General features: G+C 32.4%; 2 protein-coding genes across 4 annotated transcripts in view; both read left to right on the top strand.

Moving 5' to 3' along the window:
• LOC130655254 (breast cancer type 2 susceptibility protein-like) overlaps window positions 1–17,477 on the top strand; it is a 21,240-nt gene extending 3,763 nt beyond the window's left edge. For 2 of the 3 annotated variants that reach the window (XM_057457989.1, XM_057457988.1), the window contains exons 2-31: window positions 122–219; window positions 1,107–1,284; window positions 2,250–2,305; window positions 2,438–2,460; window positions 2,581–2,668; window positions 4,750–4,826; window positions 5,006–7,979; window positions 8,078–8,109; window positions 8,206–8,263; window positions 9,123–9,201; window positions 9,482–9,650; window positions 9,932–10,057; window positions 10,317–10,501; window positions 10,599–10,727; window positions 10,900–10,971; window positions 11,235–11,352; window positions 11,827–11,985; window positions 12,260–12,439; window positions 12,612–12,759; window positions 13,384–13,496; window positions 13,831–13,950; window positions 14,043–14,121; window positions 14,370–14,469; window positions 14,548–14,575; window positions 14,657–14,725; window positions 14,922–15,025; window positions 15,119–15,191; window positions 15,851–16,036; window positions 16,221–16,355; window positions 16,632–17,477. In XM_057457989.1, coding sequence (XP_057313972.1) covers window positions 144–219; window positions 1,107–1,284; window positions 2,250–2,305; window positions 2,438–2,460; window positions 2,581–2,668; window positions 4,750–4,826; window positions 5,006–7,979; window positions 8,078–8,109; window positions 8,206–8,263; window positions 9,123–9,201; window positions 9,482–9,650; window positions 9,932–10,057; window positions 10,317–10,501; window positions 10,599–10,727; window positions 10,900–10,971; window positions 11,235–11,352; window positions 11,827–11,985; window positions 12,260–12,439; window positions 12,612–12,759; window positions 13,384–13,496; window positions 13,831–13,950; window positions 14,043–14,121; window positions 14,370–14,469; window positions 14,548–14,575; window positions 14,657–14,725; window positions 14,922–15,025; window positions 15,119–15,191; window positions 15,851–16,036; window positions 16,221–16,355; window positions 16,632–16,871 — 6,174 coding nt within the window. In that variant the 5' untranslated portion in view covers window positions 122–143 and the 3' untranslated portion in view covers window positions 16,872–17,477. Of the gene's footprint in view, window positions 1–121; window positions 220–1,106; window positions 1,285–2,249; window positions 2,306–2,437; window positions 2,461–2,580; window positions 2,669–4,749; window positions 4,827–5,005; window positions 7,980–8,077; window positions 8,110–8,205; window positions 8,264–9,122; window positions 9,202–9,481; window positions 9,651–9,931; window positions 10,058–10,316; window positions 10,502–10,598; window positions 10,728–10,899; window positions 10,972–11,234; window positions 11,353–11,826; window positions 11,986–12,259; window positions 12,440–12,611; window positions 12,760–13,383; window positions 13,497–13,830; window positions 13,951–14,042; window positions 14,122–14,369; window positions 14,470–14,547; window positions 14,576–14,656; window positions 14,726–14,921; window positions 15,026–15,118; window positions 15,192–15,850; window positions 16,037–16,220; window positions 16,356–16,631 lie in introns of those variants that run through there. The other variant, XM_057457990.1, reaches the window with a different exon arrangement.
• A 560-nt stretch (window positions 17,478–18,037) lies between these two features.
• LOC130655211 (alpha-(1,3)-fucosyltransferase fut-6-like) lies at window positions 18,038–19,731 on the top strand. The gene has a single exon (XM_057457946.1). The coding sequence runs from the start codon at window positions 18,094–18,096 to the stop codon at window positions 19,618–19,620; it is 1,527 nt and encodes a 508-aa protein (XP_057313929.1). The 5' UTR covers window positions 18,038–18,093; the 3' UTR covers window positions 19,621–19,731.
• The last annotated feature ends 1,565 nt before the right edge of the window (window positions 19,732–21,296 follow it).

The raw sequence follows: 21,296 nt of genomic DNA on the forward strand, positions 1-21,296 counted from the left end.
TGGATAATGTTTTTTATAAAAACTTTGTATGACTTAATTGTACGTCCATCTGGAATGGTTATCTTTAACGGATGTAAATACTAACTAATTTTTTTACAATTTGCATTCGCATCTTTTTTAGAAACATTCTACATTACAAAATTATGCTAGAAGACAAAAAAGAAGGACCTCCTTCACCTTTACTTTTCACACCTCAAGTTTTAAAACAGAACAGAATTGGTAAGTAGATTTTAAGAGATGTATATACTACATGCAGCCCTTAAAATTAGAATTTTTTTGCGTCGGCAATATTTTTTTGTAGTAAAATTTATCAGCTGGCAATAACTTTTGTCATTCACCTTTTATTATGGCTGGACCTCTCATAAATTCGATGCGTTAACTTTCTAAGACGATGACAAATGGGAATGGAGTACAAGTCTTATTGACAAACCTTCTGGATGGTGAACTTCGTTAGGTTAATAGTTCACTGCCAACTGGCTTTTATGTTTCGAGATGAACTCATTAGGTTAGGGCATCATTAGACGGTATATTGCAGAAGTCACCGGTGAAATGCTTTAAAAATGCTTGTCACCGGCACAGTTTAACATGAAGCAAAACTGTACAGGAGACCCAATTGTTAGAGTCTTCGCAGAACATCTCTCTAAACAAAACCGAGGGCAGGGCTGACTTTTTGCCTGCTGTGTCGTGTGGGAGAAAGAACTTCTGGACTTTTTAATACAATATACAATTTTTTCGATTATTATTACGAATCGAATGGCACCAAAGTATTTCTATAACCTGAATTATTTTAGTTAGTGATAATGGCCTAACTTACTGAAAATCGAATGTAATTAGGAGTGGGAATAGCTCAAACAAAACCAAAATTATTGTTATTTAAAAATTTCACGACAAAATTACGTCGGCATTTTTTTTGCTGACGCAACTACAGTATCTTCGTATTTTACGTTCCCAATTACGTCTGCAGTGCCAAATGCCGACGCTAATTTTAAGGGCTGTACATGATTGCCTTCATATTAGCAAAGAGCCAAGCATATCCCTCCACCCCCTGGAAATTTTCTTGTTCAAACTTATGTATAATCTACAGTTTTACCAATAATATTATTTAGAAAAAAGTTTGTCTTCTGTTTGTAATAAAACACTTGGGTTGCGTAGCATACTCAGAACACCCAATGTGCAAGACATGTCCCTAGATGGAGATACTCATACAGAATCTTTGGTCAGTACAAAAAAGAAAGTAAAACTTTGTGCGTTTCCTAACATTTTGTCTTCATCCAAGAAAACAAGGTATATGAATATAATGTTATTTTATTTTTCAATTGAGTGAAACGGACCATTTTATGACAAGTGTGATGTGTTTACATAGATCTGCTTAGGCACTCTCGTGCATGCAAAGATGCACCGAATTCTGAGAAATGGGATAATAGCTAATAGCTAAGATAATAGCTGATCGTATTTTCCAGTATATAACCTGCAGATCATATAACCCGCAGCTCAGCTTTTCTAGGTAGTTACAAACCAGATGCCATCAGATCGCACTGTCATTTAACCCACATAACATTGCAATCGGTGTGTTTTAATTACTCGCTCCTTTATCTACTCACATCATGTTAAGAGAAAAATTCAGCGTATTTTTCCTTAACATAATTATTTTACTCTTCATTTTTTGTTTGTTTTTTAGTTTTGTGTCATTATTTTATGCTAGAGACAAGTGAGGGATGTTTTAACTTGTGAACCTAAACATGAGAACTGAGTGTCTGAAGTAGCAACTCTCTCATTCTAAACATCCTTCTCTCTGTCTCTCCACTGCCCCTGTTAATGATTGCATGGCTAGGTATAAGCCATAATCGGTGGTTACCAACTACAAAGTGGCCATGTTGATGATATCTTAGTCTACTTAATTCTATATCTGGGTCAGAAGTTGATGGATTAGTTAGGATGTTCAGGTTGGCTTTGAATAGGCTATTGTTGGTTAATTTCTTCAAAATAAAACAAAAAAGCAATTATATTATTCCTAGACTTACGTTGAATGCATTGCCTTTAAAAATTATACAAACACATTTCTAAACAAATTTTAGCTGTTATTTGTTTAATCCAAAATTTTTGTTAAAAATAGAGATTTGGATAATATGGAAGTCTCACTTAAGACAAGTATTGTACTGTATTTATTCATTGTTTGTCAAGGCTGTAACAGTTGATTGTGCATATTAATAATGATTAAGTAACTAATTGTTGTACTAATTTCATTTTAGACTGTCATCACCTTTTGAGAATTTTTCCCAAATGACTCCGTTAATACTAAAAAGGAGTACGTACATATATAATGTTTTATTATTTTTTCCTGAATCAAGAATCAGCACTGATAAAATAAACACAACATTTGTTAGAATGTTGAATTAAAATGACATACTAAACAGAGTTATTTTTATTTTGTTTATAGGACTGTCAAACAACTATTCAAAGGTTTGTGTACCTTGAATTATTCCGTTTCTCTGAAAGGAATTTCCATTGAATTAACCAAACTATCCTCAAAGAATTTACGTGGTTTAGATTATTAAATTTATAATAATTGGTTTTTTTCAGCGTTTTTCTAGACATTTATCATTAAATGCATTGTTAGATCCAGATGTGGAACCAGTTTGGTCAAATGATATGGCAACACCCCCCAAAGGTAATCCACACGTGGTGTTTAGTTGTAATTAGAAAACGCATTAATATAGTTTTAAAGATTTATATGTTCGCCATAAAAGCATTGTAACTATAAAAAATTTTTTTGACTGACCAACATTTAAAACTTTATAAATGCCATAATGCTGCTAAAAGGAGAACCAATCAGCTTGAAGTAACCATTGCAATTTGTTAATGTGTCAAATACTTTATTGGCAGAATTTTTTCTTGGAAAAAAAACTTTCCTGAATTTATTTGTGAAATTAAATTCAGCAAAATAACACTTTTTTTGGAATTTGCAAAAATAAATTTTGCAAAATTTTATTCCGTAAAAATGGTCAATAGTTTCAACTTCCAGGATAAATTCTGCTTCAGTTTTTTTATCTAATTGTGCTGATATTATTAAGAAGTGCATAACTATCTGGTACTAAAAAATCTTTAGGGAGAAACTTTAACTAAAAGTTTTTTTTTTTTCATTTTTGGCAAAATTTATTTTATTTATCCACGAAAATCAATTCCTGTGAAATCCATCTCAGCCATGAAAATTAATTCGCAAAAATGCAAAAATTTCGCAGTTTTTCCAAAACCGACAAAACAGTAGTAAAGCACAATCAAAAAATCTATTTGGCAATGTGTTGTCTGACCCTTAAGTTTGGTTTGTTGGCTTCTTAAGACATCTATATTTCCATGCTTTAAAAAATAAATAATATCAAAATTCAATAATTAAAAAGACACACAGCAATAATAATTAATGTTATAAATTTTCTTATTTAACCACAATGCATCTCACTAAACAACCAGATGTACCCCTTTATGCTTTATCAGCAATTTAAAAAACAAAAATAACCGAAGAAAAATTGGTTTTAAGGGTTCGTAGTACTGGGACCTCTTTTTGTAAATTCCTTGTTTCTGACATTTAATGGAGCGTTATAATTTTCATTCCCTAAAAAATGCAATTGCATTAGATTAAACAAACTGTACACTGTGTTTTCAAATTTAGATAGATCAAAACATAGATTAAAAGATAAGACAACTATGCGAAAATGTAAAAGGGTGTTCACCCTATCAAGAAAGTCAGAAATTGTCTTAAATTTCCAAAATGTTAGCAAAAAGTCAGGAAAACTTCTTTATGCTAGAAAAATGTCTGGAATTTTTGGTTAAAATTGTCAATTAAAAGTATTTTATTTTAATCTGTTTTGTTAGAGTTTAAGAAGGTCTACAAAACGTTTGCAGCACAACACAAAAACTAATAAAAAGTAAATAGGCAATTGTTGTTGTTGTTTGGCTATTTTTCAAGCATGCTAGCGTGGAATTTGCTACGAGCAGCCAAGCTACCATTTTGGCTTACAGACAAACATACAGACAGCGAGTGTTGTGATATAGATATTTTATATAATAATACGGAGTGTATGTGACGGTCATAGTGGATATTGTCATTTTCCTTTAATGTCGCCAAAATTTTCTTTTAAAGTTGCCGAAAAAAGTATGTCTCAAATGTTAAATTTTATGACGTTACGGTGCTACGTCAATAACACTACTTTAACGTCAATATCCTATATTAAATTAATGAAGCCATTGCAGTGCACTTAAAACTTTGAGGCCAAATAACTTGGAAACGAGGTGGTGACGTCAATGATTTTTCACTGTGTGAGTAACTAAGGACCACCTAGGACCAATTTGGGTAATTTTTTCCAAACCTGGGTCAAAAAAACCCATCAATCCTAATATCTCTGCAACCGTTTATCAAAAGTACATAATACTATACATTTTATTGATCAGCGTTTCAAGATCTATATGATGAAGGCAACATGTATGCATATTTCTAAAAACTTTTTTAAGGCTTTGACGGGTCTAATCCCTGATATCTCCTTAGATTTTCGTCGAGAACATATGACCCTGTACATCAATTTTTTTATCTGCACTGCTGACGTCAGCAAAACATCGGTTTATGGACTAGTTACCATTAAGGGATGAATTATTTGAACATTTTAATAACGCAAACAAATTGTAGTGCAAACTTAAGATTTTAAGTGTATGTCAAAATATTCTGTGTCAAAGAAAGAATATATCGCTTTTTTATTGTAGACAATAACAGAAATGAAACAGAAGCTGATGTGAAAAAGAATGATTCAAATGCTGAACTTTGCGATGGACAAAAAAAGGTATCATGTGTTTGTTAATCATATCAATCATTTCTAAGATGACTTTATTACCCCCCAAAAATATGATCTGTATAACTTTTAATGCAAATGCATCATTGCAATTTTAAATATTATGTTTATCTGCAGTTTCAGTGACTCATTAATTCAAACAATTTTCACCAACTTTTTAATCTTTTTAGAGTGTTGCAAGAGTGTTATTTGATGCAAATGAAGCAAATAGAAATTCCTCAAGTGTTACATTTTTTGGTGAGATGAACATGGACGATTTTGGTGATGAAGATGAAAATGAAAGTCCTGCTTCTCCAACTATGATTTTATCTGCCACAGGCTTCCCAAAGGAAAGAGACTATACAAATAATTCTCTTGCAGAAATTGAAAAACCGACCCAGTTGTCCCCTAGTGTCATGAAAAATAGCAAATTTCCTGAGAATAGCATTACATTATTCGAGGAAGTGCCTTCTGTCGATTTATCAAAGTCTGATGATTTGTTAATTTCACCTCCTGTTGTTTCCTTTGACTTATTCAAAAAAGAACCTAACTTGTTTTTGTCTAGAAAAAGGAAGAGAATTGATACAACTGAATCGTCAGGCATTGGAACATTAGAGGGAACAACTATTGAGAAAAACTGTAATAGTAAAATAGAGCCTGATAATTGTTTTATTTCACCACCATTATTTATAGACAAAAAAACTCTCCCGTGGGAGATGGAAACAGATATGAAAATTATGTCACAATCCACTCCTATAGTCCCCTCTATAGCAGCTATGAAAAAACACCTGTCATTAAAACCAAGGAACAAAAATCCACCTGCATTAAAGCAAAATAGAAAATTAGACTTCGATGATAACAATGTCAAACACGATATAAAAAAATTAACAAACACAAAAGGAACACCTGCTTTGTCATATTTAACAAATGAACATGTATTGAATGAGTTAATGGATTTCAATTCTTTTACTAATACCAATAGCAAAACCACTGATAATTCTGAGATGGGAGGCGAGCCATTGTCACCTGCAATGACCAGTAATTACAAATCTGTTTCTTCATTGCCAACATCACCATCAGTGATAGATGACACGTTGAAGTCTTTATTTAATTCAGGTTCTCTTGATTCTTTATGTAACATCAGTGAGTCTGCTCTCCTTAATCATGCCGATGACAAAATCCAAAATAATACTACACTTTCAGTTGATGCTGACGATATATGTGACGATAGCAGCTTACATCATACTAGTGACAATACAAGAGTAGACTTGTTCAAATTTCAATCTAAAAGTTCTTTTAAATTTGAAGACAATGAAAAAAGTAGGACGTTTTTGTATCCAAAAGCAAAAAAAAGAAGGAAACAATATATAAGTTTTGACAATGTATCCAATCTCGAAACAAATTATTACCCTAATACTGTTTCTATTGACCGCATAGATAGTATACTGGCTGAGAAAGGCAAGCCCTCAACAGCAGTTCGAAGTAGAACACCTTTTTTCAAGCATGGCTTTGAAAAAGAAATTAAAAAAGAAGTGTATGTTGACATGGACGATCTGTCACAAATAAATATTGAAGAGTTGAATGAACAAAGTCTTTTACATGAACACTTACATGAGATTGAGCAGTTTAACAGACTTGATGCAGATTTCAAAAAGAAAGATGACATGTTAGAGAATTTTAGGGAAACTTCTAAAAAATTATTTAAAAAGAAAGACATTGCTTTACAAGAAGATAAGCCTGCCGACTTTTATGGTCTTGGAAAGAAAGTTGAAATATCAGAAAAATCTTTAAAGGCTGCTAAGAAATTGTTAGATGATGAAGAAACAACATTTGGAGAAGAAAAGCCTGTAGACTTTTGTGGATTTCAAACAGGTTTAGGAAAGAAAGTTAAAATATCCGAAAAATCTCTGAAAGCTGCTAAGAAATTGTTAGATGATGAAGAAACAACATTTGGAGAAGAGAAGCCTGCAGACTCTTGTGGATTTCAAACAGGTCTTGGAAAGAAAGTTGAAATATCCGAAAAATCTCTGAAAGCTGCTAGGAAATTGTTAGATGATGAAGAAACAGTATTTAAAGAAGAGAAGCCTGCAGACTTTTGTGGATTTCAAACAGGTTTAGGAAAGAAAGTTAAAATATCAGAAAAATCTCTGAAAGCTGCTAGGAAATTGTTAGATGATAAAGAAACAGTATTTAAAGAAGAGAAGCCTGCAAACTTTTGTGGATTTCAAACAGGTTTAGGAAAGAAAGTTAAAATATCAGAAAAATCTCTGAAAGCTGCTAAGAAATTGTTAGATGATGAAGAAACAGCATTTAAAGAAGAGAAGCCTGCAGACTTTTGTGGATTTCAAACAGGTCTTGGAAAGAAAGTTGAAATATCCGAAAAATCTCTGAAAGCTGCTAGGAAATTGTTAGATGATGAAGAAACAGTATTTAAAGAAGAGAAGCCTGCAGACTTTTGTGGATTTCAAACAGGTTTAGGAAAGAAAGTTAAAATATCAGAAAAATCTCTGAAAGCTGCTAGGAAATTGTTAGATGATGAAGAAACAGCATTTAAAGAAGAGAAGCCTGCAGACTTTTGTGGATTTCAAACAGGTCTTGGAAAGAAAGTTGAAATATCCGAAAAATCTCTGAAAGCTGCTAGGAAATTGTTAGATGATGAAGAAACAACATTTGGAGAAGAGAAGCCTGGAGACTTTTGTAGATTTCAAACAGGTCTTGGAAAGAAAGTTGAAATATCCGAAAAATCTCTGAAAGCTGCTAGGAAATTGTTAGATGATGAAGAAACAACAATTGAAGAAGAAAAGCCTGGAGACTGTTGTGGATTTCAAACAGGTCTTGGAAAGAAGGTTGAAATATCAGAAAAATCTATGAAAGCTGCTAAGAAATTGTTAGATGATGAAGAAACAACATTTTCAGAAGATAAGTCTGCTGAGTCTTGTGGATTTCAAACAGGTCTTGGAAAGAAGGTTGAAATATCCGAAAAATCTATGAAAGCTGCCAAGAAATTGTTAAATAACGAGGAAGCCGATGTAATGAAACCAGATATGATCTGTGACAAGTCAATGAATGGTAAAATACGCACCAACCAATCAACATCATGTGCTAATTCTACAAATCATGATAGAAATGATACATGTATTAAAGTGGATGAAGTATCGCTTAGAGGTGTGGTAGCTCTTACTTACGTTGCCATATTTAAATCTTTATTATCTTTATGTACTTTCTCTGCACACTAAACTGTAAAATGCAAAATAAATTTTTAGGATTGCAGAATCTTCCATCCTTTCATTTTACAGTGAGTATAGCTTATTTGTATTGCATCAATATTTTGTTTGTAGTCGGATGATGTGCAAATTATTAATTATTTTTAAGCTTTTAATTTGACTTATAGCCTCGTTTAAAAACTTTCAGTAAAAAGAAGAGAAAGATATTGTATACATCTCCTGCAAGTTAGTTTTTCCATTTGTTTATTATTACTTGTATTTCTAACCATATGTTTAAACTTTTTACCTGATGTTTATAACTGTTGCTATTATGTGATGATGAGAATGTGTTGTTACAAAAACGTTTTACTTACAGCACCCTAGTGTAAAGCTAGTCTCACTTTGAGATTAATAAACAACCTTTTAATTGGAATTCGCTATGTATTATCCCAATTGTGATTGCAAATAAGGAACAGTTCTGTGTATAATGTGTATGCAGACTTTCAGGTCAAATGTTTTGCATGAATTCACTTTGGCGAATAATTTAAATTTAGTGTGGATTTTTTTTGGCAAATAAAAACTATTACAGTGTTTCAGTTTTTGAACCACATAACCATGCATGACCCACGCATAACTATGCTTCTCTTTTGCTAAAAAAAATGTCACCTTTTTAAATTTTAGTGCAGGTTTTTTAATGCAACTTTGATACGTAACAAAAATTTTTCTCCTAAGGTGTATGGAGATGTTTTCTTTTTTTTGTATATAGAAGGTGTTAACTCTATTAACATGCGTTCTGAGATTTTAAAACTTTTTCTTAATAGATTTAGTCATGTTACCCAGAAAAAGCTGTGTATTAGGTCCTTGAAACCCCTGTTTAATTACTAGAACTTTCTAATTAGAACTAGAGTCCTTAATTAAGAATGGAAAAAACAGAATGTTTGCTATTTTTTAATGAGTTGAGAAATAGAGATGTTTTAAAAGGAATTTTCGTACGTCGAGGTTCTGGAGTTATGTGGACATTTCTGCAAAATCTTCCAAAGAATTTCTTAAGCATTCATTTTACCTTAAATTTATTTACTTCTGTTGCTTTCACTTTCTTTGTTAGTGTACGAGACTGACAGAAGTGCAAGTCTGGCTGTCCCTTTAATTGCTAAGTATCCTTCTACAGATGCAAGCATCGAAAGGTATTTAATATTTGCTAGACATTTAATAAAATGAATGTTTTGTAATATTTTGCACAGAAAACATTTTGTTAAATTTATTAGGAATTTCTGTAAATCACCAGGTGATGTTATTTAAGGTTTTGGTTTGGCACCATTTTGTTTTGGTTTGGCACCATTTGAAAATGGATAAACAAATAAGGTTGCTATCATATCTGGGATTTTTAATTTTGTTACAAAATTTTTGCTGCACTCAGTAATTTTTCTTTTTCTTTTAATAAAAATAAGTGTGCAATTTTTACAGAGTTGCTGAAGAATCGTTAAATAAACAAAAGAAAGTATTTATCACACCTTTCAAATGTATGAAACAAACTAATGAAGAAGAAAACAATTGCACGAAGAAGAACGAAAGAAAGAGATTCTCCTATTGCCCATTTCGAAGGAAAAGAGTTAAGCTTGATATAGACGATAGCGTAAGTAGTAGATGCAGTTTAAAACTAGATTTCGACTGCAGCAAATTTTCAATTTAAGAAGGTAATTTTTATCAAAGAAACCTGTGTTAAAAATTTGCTTACTTTGTTTGCAAAATAATTTATAATGATTTCAATTTTCACTTTGAAACAATACGAAAATGTTAGCCATCCAGTTTAAAAGGTAAAGTTTTCTAGCAGAAAATTTGTTAGGGTGAAAATAAAACTAAGTCTAAAAAACTGCTTTATAAACTTATATTGTGAATTGTGTTATTATATGTTAGAAATCGAGTCCCACACAAATACCTCGCCAAACTGCCGGTCGTTTATACTCCATGAAAAAGAATTGTAAAACTAGCATAGCTGAGTTTGTGAATTATGTGGCACCTCAAGACTGGAGCAGAAAAGAGGTAGTATTTGTATTGAGAATAAGCTTGAAATGTGCAATAATCAGAATTGTACACCATGGTTTGTTGATGTTATATCATATAGATTTAAACGAACAACCGTTCTTGTTGATCACGTGATCAACCTTCATTTAAAATGTTAATTTGAAATACAGGTTCTAAAAACTTGTATAACTCTTTGAAAAAACAATGAAAATTTGTCTCTATAAAGGTAACCCTGCCATTATTCATTTTTTTAAGTTGTTATTTTTAATTATTTTAGCTGCATGATTATGGAATAACGGATTCATTGATTGATGTTGACAGTGGGAATGCATTGTCGTACACATTTGACGCGAAAATTCATTTCAGTGAATGTGTTCTACAAAACAATTTTGCAATAATTGGTGATGGTATCAAAATTAATTTCAGTGATGAAATGGTAATTGGTGTTGAAGAATTTTGCAGGTACTGTGAATTGAAGTGAATGCTTTTCGGGTCTGTATTAGTGACATATTTAATTTTAAATGTTATAAAGTAAAAATTGACTCTTTCTCTTTATTAGGGCGTTTTTGAACTGTAAAGAAGTCGATAGCAAGTTAGTTAATAAAGCATGGATTGAGAATCATTATAGATGGATAGTCTGGAAACTGGCCAGTTATGAACGAAGGTTTCCTGAACAGTTCTCAAACAGGTAAGCATAAGCATGTTAGCATGGTCTATTTGTTGAAGACCTAGGCGTTGGTTAATCGCAACAACGTAATGCTATTCGTATCTTAACACTGAGTTGTAATTATAACGTTACCAGCTAAAACTTTTTACTAACCCTTTTCTGTTTTCAGGTGTTTAATTACTTTTCTTTTCAGGTGTCTTTCTCCCTCTAATGTGATGTATCATCTGAAATACAGATATGATAAAGAGATTGATCTTGCTGAAAGGTATATTTAACCTTTAATATATCGTACTGATTGTTCACGCTCCTGAAAACAGCTCCGATCTTTCTGCTTGACCTGTAAATTATAAGCTATCTTACTCCAGTCCTAAGTGATTCCTGTTGCTTTATATAAGGTAAAAAACTTCAAGCTTCTGTTAGTGACCCCCCTTTGCCTGACAGTTCAACACAAAAATGTTTATATCATTTTTTTAAGAAACATATGAAATCGCAAGAATTACTGTGTTAAGTTTTTTCTTGATTATTCAGATGCTGTTTAAAACGTATTTACGAGCGTGATGATATATCAACAAGGCGTATGGTATTATCTGTAAGCGATATACCGAAAGAAGAAAATATAAACGAGAAAAACGTACAAGGGACGAAAGTATGTGTGGCCAATAGTAAAAGTCTTAGCTTTGGTCTTGAATCGTTTTTTAAACATTCTTAAATTTCATTTTAATTTATCAGAATGAGTAGTTATGCTAACTTTCTACTGCTAAAGCATTGGCTGCAGTAGGTTATGTTGCTGAGTTTTGTTCTGTCTATTATGTGCTTAAAATGTTCTTGAATTTTTACCCCACAGAAAGTACTGGCCACAATTTTTCATAAGCGTAAAGACCTCAGATGAGCGTCCTTACGCTCATCTGAGGTCTTTGAAGATTGTGAGAGTACGCTATGTTTTTTATTTATTATTTTTTTTACAGCAGATAATTAGTAGTTTATTATTAATCTTAACTCTTCCCGCTGCTGAGGAATTTTATCACAACACTAGAGTAATATAGCATGAAAACTACTTAATTGGAGTGAAATTGTGCCCTTAAAACCAAGATCGTTCGAACATTCATACGTTGACTTTTAGAAAGTTATCGAGCTGACAGATGGCTGGTATCCAATAAAAGCAATACTAGATCAACCTTTATCGCATTTTTTGGAGAATGGAATTGTCAAAATTGGTACGAAGCTTCTTATCTATGGTGCTGAGTTAACTGGTTCAAATCAAGGTTGCTTACCATTGGAGGTATTTTGCTTCTTTACTTGCGCATAAAAATTTTGTCTTGCTGATAAAAATCTTGAGAATTTGATTCGCCTTCTTTGACGTAACCTTAAGTTTAAATTTTAGTTGAGCCCGATTTATATAAAAATTTAGTCTTTATATCATTAAAGATTATATACACATCCCATATTATATTATTAAAGATTAAACATTTTTAAATAAACTTTTTTACATTGGAGTTTCTTTTAAGAACTTTCATTCTTAAGCACCTTTTATTAGGTGTAAATCTATATTATAGGCTCCAGACACGTTAATGCTCCAACTGTATACAAATTCAACTAGAAGAGCCAGCTGGGAAGCAAAACTTGGATACCAATTTCCCAAGATAGCATTTTGCGTACCTCTCAAGTCGTTATATGCACAAGGAGGCGCTGCCGGTTGTGTTAACATCAAAATTTTGAGAAAATACCCAATGCAAGTAAGCGAGCAAATAAGTTATGTTTGTTGTTCGTTATCATAACAAATCTTAGTGTTCAAAAACATTTTTTTTAAACTTTCTTTTTGTTCAGAATGTGACTCGTTCGTAAGGATTTTATGTGTTCTTTGTAAATAATAAATTTGCCTAACTCTATTTTATTGGCGTTTTGTAGTGGATGGAAAAAATCGAAGGAAGATGTATTTTTCGTAATAAACACATGGAAGAACTAGAGCAAAAGAAATATCTTGAAAAGAAACAACAAAAAATGGAAGATGTGTATAATAAAATCCAACAAACGTTAGAAAATACACCCAAAAAAGGTAAAAAGTAACTCTTCATTTGCCACGCCTGCCAAGAATGTCTGCAATTAAAGTAAAGTATGAAAATAATCTTGATTTGGCTCACAGGTCTGAAAAATGTCTGGAAAATGTCTTTTAGATAGGGACTTACAATTTACTTTTTAGTTTCTTAAATTTCTTTTGCATGAATCTATATACTCTATTATATAGTATATTGTATAGTATATCTGTAGTATTTCTGTTATGTGTTACATATATGTTGAATAATGTTGAATAATTGGCTTGACTTGAAATTACAAAAATATATGTTTCCAAATTATTTGACCAGGTTCCAGTCTGGAAAAATACCATCTTGATTTTGAATGTCAGGAAAGATAATATCAATGTCTGGAAATTTAACAACCATATGCAACCCTATTTCAACTGCTATTTTTGTAATGAGGTTACAATTTTTCAAAAGTGTATTTTTTGTGTTGAAGGGCTGGAAGTATAGCTAGATATATAATTAATGTGGCTGTAAATACATAACTGTATAGATAAATTCGTTAAAATCATTATTTGTTTTGTCCTAGTGTACGTATACAACATGTAGAATTGATGATAAAATTTGGTACCGTATTGTCAATTTGTGTTATTTTTCCACAGCTAACAGACGAAAAAAACGTTTAAAATATTCAACAGAGGATATTAAAAGATTAAGTTGCGGTAAAACAATTTGTGACATGTTGGAGAATTCTGTTGATCCATCATCGGTCGAGGTTAGTCCACGTCATTAAGAATAATCTCTTCTATTTCATTAACACTGTCCTGTGAAGGGAGTCTTTGTGTTTGAAAGCTTTTATTTGAGGCCCAAAAAGCATACAACTCCAACTAGACAACCTCTACTAAAGAAATATTATTTTTGTACTAAAAATTGTTTTGACTTTATAAGGTTTAAAGTCACAACAGGAATTGTAATATTGGTTGGTTTATATTCGATTCTGAAATTTTGTAGACGGAAAAAAGCAAAAATAAATAACAACTTCCTTCAATCTCATCTGAAAGTATTTTTCAAATTTTATTTAATTTGTCTTTATCTATTTTTTATTTTAGAGTTTACTTACTTCCAGTCAAAAAGAACTTGCAGCTAGTTATAAACGTACACAAGCTGATGCCCTGCAAGCTAAACTGATGGATATGTTTAATAGTGAATGGAAAACGACTTTAGAAGATGTACGTCGCTTCTAAAATATAGATTCTAGTAAACATGTTTTTACTACATGTAGATTCCTAGGTCGTCATGCATTTTTATGCTATCTTTTTAGTTTCCTGAAAGAACCTCGATAGAATTACAACGTTACAGAGTAGCTGATAACTATAAAACATCCGGCCAACAAAAACAAGGTAAAATGTATGACATCTTTTTTTCACATGTCAGAAACTATTCACAGAGGGCGCCAACGAATTGATGCCCTTAAAATACTTGACGTAAGCTAAGACAACCTACATTATAAGAAGTTGAGCTGTAAAATAAACCAGGTTTGAATGTGTAAAACCAGCTTTTATTTACTCAAGTGCTACAGATGCTCTTTTTAGTTGCAGCGTAAATATCATATTTCTTTACCAATTGCTTACATGGTATTTTTTTGTAGATTATATCCTAACAGTTTGGAAACCTACGCACGACATTAAAGAGACTTGGAAAGAAGGAGTGTCACTTTCTATCTTTCATTTAAACGTTGCACAGTCGAGGTATATCTTTGAAACATTTAACACTTCGCGAGCCATGTTTAAAAAATTAACTTCATATGTTATTCTTCACTTTTTCAGATATAAGCAAGTTTCTGGACACCTGCAAGTATGTCATCTAACATTCCAAATAATCTGATATTTCTACTGCACGAGTATAAATTGTATAAAGTACATATTTTTCATCTAGTTGTCGACAACAAACAACACCAAATATCAAGTTAACCTCGATGATAATGCGCTGTATACTCCACGCCATGTAAGTACTGATTTCTTTTTTTTGTTTTTCTCGTTTTCTTTTCGATTTTCTTTTTTATCGTTTCTTTTCGCTTTTCTTATCGTTTCATTTCGTTTTCTTATCGTTTCTTTCCGTTTTATTATAGATTTTTTTCCTGTTTTTTGTGTTATTTTATGGTATGCGCTTCATTTATATATTTCTATGTAATTGCGTTCAGGTTCGTTCCATAGAAGACTTGTACTCGACATCATCGATAGCGTTCAACGAAGTCGACGTCGTTGGTTGCGCCGTTAAAATAGTGCCGGATAAAGTTGCTAAGGGGTGTGTTTCGATTTTATACTGTCTTATTGTTTTCGTGAAGGTTTGTAAACTTTTGGTGTGTGCAAGAAGTTTAAAAAATATTTTATTTTTTAGCTGTGAACAAACTGTTTATATATGCGATGAAACAAGACGTTTTCTGGCTGTCAAATTTTGGGGCGGCTTACAGGTATTTTCTCTTTCTCAAAGATATCTCGAAGTCAAGCGACAAGATTTTGTTCAACAAAAAGCAACAAAATTTTATCGAGATGAGATCTTGTCTTTATTAGTGCTCGTATAAACAAGTTTATAAATAAGAAGACTTAATCAAAAACAAAAAAACATCTCGGGTAACAAAACCCCCTTCTTTTCTTTAAGAAATACTACCCTGTCGAATTTTTATGCAATTTGTTATGTAATAGGATTTGAACAAAATATGCACACAGAAATTATACTGGATTTGTTTGCCTCCTGAATGCCGCATTTAGGTCAAAAATAGTTTAAAAGAATTAAACGCCTGCGTTTTAGACAGGAAAAAGAACAGTAGACAAATGAAAGATGGCGGACATAAAGCTATTTTTTACATTTTCATAGCAAGTTTTACCGGCCAGAAATTCTATTGTTGTCAAGTGCTATTTAAAAATCCAAAATCTTTGAGCTTGCAAGGACTATACACCAATAACTATTTAGACCAAATCACACAAAAATTACATAGATATATCTCAGATATGTTAGAAATGTGATGAAGCTGCTCTGACAATATTGACATGTGATTGGCTAAAAAGTATCACGTGACAATAACCAACATATTGCATCTTGTTACGACTTCCTTAAACTATTTTTCTTTAGACCTATAACTTAGAGGGGTTCATAGACGAAGGCTCAATACTAGCGTTCACAAGTTTGACCTGGCCAAAGTATATCATTCCGGACAAAAACAAAATTATCCATGTTACATTCACCGATTTTTCTTCTATGTCTCGAAATCCCAAAGAATCTTACCTCAAGGATGCGTTCCAGTCATGCAAGAAACAAGTAAATATTTACTTGTGCTTTCTCCTGATTAGGATTAGATGTATATTATACGTCCCTGTCCTGGACCATGAGTGTGAGTGTGAGAAATTTCCGGGCAGTAGAATAACACAAATATAGGAGTAGTTATGAGCGAATGTTTTAATAATGCAAATTTAATATCATTTATTCAATTGTCTTGTTTTAGATCAGCAGTTCATTTTTGGTCGATATTAAAGTCCGATTAAATGAAGTATTACAACCGGGAGATAGACCTCTTCGATCAGTCACAAACACAACAAACAAACCAAGTTGTATTCAACCTCCCATCTCTAAAATTAAGGTACAAAAAAATATCTATTGTCGTTTTTTAACACGTAATCATTATTAAGCAGGTGAATTGAGTGTTTGCGTTTTTAGCGCAAAAGAAACTTGTTAGTTGAAACGGAAGCGAACCTAATTTTATTACATGTTGTTTTCTAAAATGATAGCTACCATTTTAAAGTTGTGCGCGTAAAAAGAACATCGGTAGAAAAAACTGTAAGATATTGAGAAATTGACTATTTTTCTGATAAGGATAATAATAAGGATTTATATGTATCTCTTATGTTGATTTTAGATCATGTCTTCCCACAATAAATCCATTGAAACACACACCACAACACTGCCACAAACATTAACACGAAATTCATCTGAGAACTTACCCTCTGAAAAACTTCAGACGCGTCATAAACTTCAAATTAAAAAACGATTAACGTTAGAGCGTTACCGGGAGCCGCCATGCTTGAGTCCGTTGTCGAATTATGATGAATCTGTTATAAAGTCACAGTTTACTCGACCTTATAGAGGAAAAAGATAACATCGTGTGTAGAAATCATCCCGATAATACAATAGTGATTTATGTCGTCTAAAAACAAATTATAAGGAATGCGATATGTCTTTCTTGAATCCTGCTTATTTTGAAAAACTTTCCTGCTGAAAGAAATATCTGTAACTATTGTTTACATTCTCTTAGAATTGATTTAGTTTATTTTTATAGTACTTAGTTGCGTTTCCTGCTGCGTTATGTTTTGTTAATTGATCTTGCAGTCTATCCCACAGCATCTATAATACCTCCCTATTATTCATCCCACCCACTTAAATAGCCATCCTAACCTTTTTTTTCTGTACGGAAATACCCCATTAGCACCCATATCCCATGTTTTGATAGATATATTTTATGAATCCCTTTCCCAGTCCATTTTGAGACATGTTGCTCAATTTTTACATGCCAACTGTATGAACCGCAAATCCACTCGCTAAAATTACACAATTTTGACGTAAATACGTTGAATTTTGGTTGTTTGATTTTATGTTATTGAGGCAGGTTTGTAAATAATTTTTAGATACATTTCTTAAAATTTTATTTTTAAAAGTTATGTAAATATGGATGCAAGATAGATATATTTCAAATTTGCTATTTAAATTTGTGTTGTCGTGTGGTTCAGGCCCTGTTATATACAAAATAGGTGGTTTTTACAGATTTAATCTTTTTGGGAAAAATGGGCACTTATAGGTACTTATAGGTAAGACACTAATTGAAAAAAAAAATTGGATTTTTGAAAGATGATCAACAATCGCTAACAAAACCTATGATTTGGTAAAATTTCCCAGAAACAGTCAGTAAGTGAACCTTCGAGTCCAGTTCTCTTAGCGTGAAGTTGTATGGTGAAAATGACCTTGGTATTTAGGATAGCTAAAACTTGCGTAAAAAGTAAATGTTCGCAAACAGCAAACCGAACTTAAGATTTCCCTATTATTAGCCATTTTCGCAATAATTATATAGAATATTCACACTGTCGATTTGCGAACGTTAATTCGAATGAAATTTTTGATAATCCCAATCGCAAAAATAATTTTCTCGCATTGTTTTTTCCGATCAGAGGTTTGTCACTTCCCTGTCGTAATGACGGAACGTACACGTTGAAATCAGTTAATTAGATCTTAAAGAATCTATTTGTAATTACATAATAACAAAATCACCCAGGAGACATCTATCAATAAAAAGTCAATCTGAGTTGTTATTCGCTTCGTTGGTTGTCATGCTTATTAACGACGCATACTCTAAATACATTCTTGTTATTTTATTGTTCTTAGATTTTATACATTCTGGTAGTAACATTGATATTAAGATGGCAGATGAAAAGACAGTTAAAGTTGATATAAATATGGGCGACAAATCGCCCTCGATATCTAGACGAAATGGTGGAACTTGCTCTTCTAAAACTAAAATAAAATTCGGTTTATTTCACTTGTCAATTATCGCCCTGGTGGCGTTTTGGGCTGGTGTTATTTTTGCTAGTTATGCTATTAATATACGAGGACAAAATAATGGATTCCCTATGCCACGAAGTCACGATGCGCAGATGATATATCGAAACGATGATATTCGTCACATTAACGACACTGACGAATATTCTACCGGTTTTATCACTCGTCAAGACAGCAAAGAAGACGAAAATGATAATATAGGCTCAAAGAAATTGATTTTACTTCATGGAAATAACATTTGGACAAAGTATGACAAATGGCGTCGTTACGACTGGCGAAAATGTCCACCAAAATGGTCGAACTGCCGCATAACAACCAACAAACACCGCTTGTCAGAAGCCGATGCCGTTGTCTATAACGCAGCAAAAATGCCAACGTTAGATCATATCGATAAAGTGAAAGGTGATAGAGTTTTGAAAAAAATATTTTTATCTGGTTTAACACCCTTGAGAACAACATTCGACCCTGTTGAATACAACAATTTCTTCGATAAAACAATAACGTATAAGAGCGACAGTACTATACGTATTCCATACTGGCCCAATGATGGTCTCCTGCCGGCTATGTATCGACCCAAACCTCCGACCAAAAAGATTGAAGGAGAGGAAATGTTGGATCTTGAGGAAGATACCAAAAACTATTTTGAGAAGTTCGGTAAGGAGCAGTTTATGGCTTACACTATAAAAAATTGTGAAGATAAACAATACGCGAATTTATTTGTTCGAAAACTTCGTGAAGAAGGTTTGATAAACACGTTTAGCATCAACGACACCGACGAATGCAAGAAAATTATCGCAGGTACTGTTAAACTTCCATGTACTGGACTCGACACAGATGACTGCGTGAAACATTTTGAAAAATTTAAGTTTGTTATTGTTCCTGACGAAGATCTATGTATCGATTACACGACTCCAGATTACTGGAAAGCTATCCAAGCTTGGCAATCAGTGCCATTGTTGTACGGAGCTGCAAATTATTCAAAATTTCTCATTCCCAACTCTTACATTGATACGGTTGGTAACGAGGATTATATTTCCCCGTCGTTTAAAAAAGCTTATGGTCCTAGTCAGGATGCGTCAAGTTATTACAAAACTTTCCAATTATGGAGAGAGGAAGACAGAATCGAAGAATTTTACTGGCCATGCGAGTTATGTCGCGAGTTGAACAAGCCTACTAAAAGTATGAACAAAGTTGATATGGTTAAATTTTGGAATAAAGAAGAAAATTGTGGTGATAAACTTCATGTACATGAGTTGATGCGTTTACAGTTAGTTCGGACAGGAGTTATATCAGGGTAAAGAATTATTAAAGACTTGCATATGTTTGACGAAGATGAGAAAGTAGTTTTACAAATTTTGTTTTAAAGAAATTTCGTTTGTAAGTTTATCTCTATTATAATAGCCGTATTCCGTCTGTCTGTCTCTGCGCGGACCCCCGCTGAGTTAGAAAATGATGTTACGGAAACACAAATATCAAATGCGATATATTTTTATCCACTTTGTTGCCACGGGTAAATATAATGGACGGGTGAACCTGTGGATTTTTCCACGGGCAACGACTAGTTTATAATATAGTTCGCAGTTTCTGAAATAGACAAATATAGCTACATTATCGGGGAAATCGGGTTTCAGCCAATCAGTGAAAAGTAGAGGAAAGTGTTGTCACCAAAGATTTTTAAATTTTAAGAGAAACGCTTTGACTTTTAATAAAATTTGGGAAAATTATTAGTCGTGGTTTAGGCTGTAAATATCATAGTGAGGAAAATAACAGTGGGCTTAAACGTGTTGGTCATCATCCACTAAAATTAGTCATTCTTTTTTTCCTGATAAGAAACAAATAAAAAGGCTTACGAATGCCCTTTCTTAAATTTAAACTAAACACAAAAGTTAACAAGACGTATGATATACGAAAACAACCTCGCGAATAAAGTTTACAAAAAGCAGCCTATCAGATTGTGACTTCTGTTACGAAGGTTAGACACGACATATTTTGCTATTTAGATAGGCTATAATATTTGTTACACACTATGCAGTTATTTTTTAAAATTGATTTTGGAGATCTTCTTGAACGGAAAATTCCTCGAACGTGAAGCCCAGAAGATAAATGCAGAAAGTTGATGGTCGATAAAAGTTTCTTACTTTCCAGGCATTTGAGAGATCTTCATTCTGCTTACATTCACTTTTGTAAACTTTGGTGGAGACACTTTTACTTTACCGGTTAGTTAAAAAATGATTTTGAACACTTTTTTATATAACAGCAAAAAACAAAAACAAACAAAAAAAAATAAAAAAAAATAATTACCAAGATGAGATTCGAACAGACGACTACTCCAGTTTCGGTGCTCAAAGAGGCAAAAATTTCCATTTTTTGGGACACATTTGCGTTTTAATACAAGCTCACGAGCTAGTAATTAACAGAATAGATTGAGATTTTTGATTACCCACAATCTTAATGAGAAATTATTTCTTGTTATGTACATCTAATGATTGCGGTTCAATACCTTCAATAATATACTTCTTAAATGAAATAATAAGAAGCCTCTTTAATTGAGAATTTAATAAGAGATTTCTCTAAATGCCCCTCTTTCATTCAGATAGTTTTCCCTGTTTTTTTTAAAACGTTTTCCTTGAACTTTGAAATACGACTCATCATCTGTACCAAGAACATTTTGGCATAGATTTAATCAAAAATATTGATTGAATTAATTGAAATTTGATTGAATGTTTTTAGAAGATACATCTCAACGGTGAACGTATATGCGTTAAAACAAGTCAGAGTTAATAATAATTTCTACTGATCTTCAAGATCTACCCATATGACTGCAATAAAAGAAGTATATATTTGTTAGTCATGTTGACATTACAAACTTCTAAAACTTGTAACCACAGTCGCGTTCTTATGGCTTTTTGGGGTTTTATTTTGAGGACAAGATTGTACAGTGTCGTAACAAAAAAATTCTTTAAAAACAATTTTT

The sequence above is a fragment of the Hydractinia symbiolongicarpus genome, chromosome 8 (assembly GCF_029227915.1).
Source record: "Hydractinia symbiolongicarpus strain clone_291-10 chromosome 8, HSymV2.1, whole genome shotgun sequence".
NCBI lineage: Eukaryota > Metazoa > Cnidaria > Hydrozoa > Anthoathecata > Hydractiniidae > Hydractinia > Hydractinia symbiolongicarpus.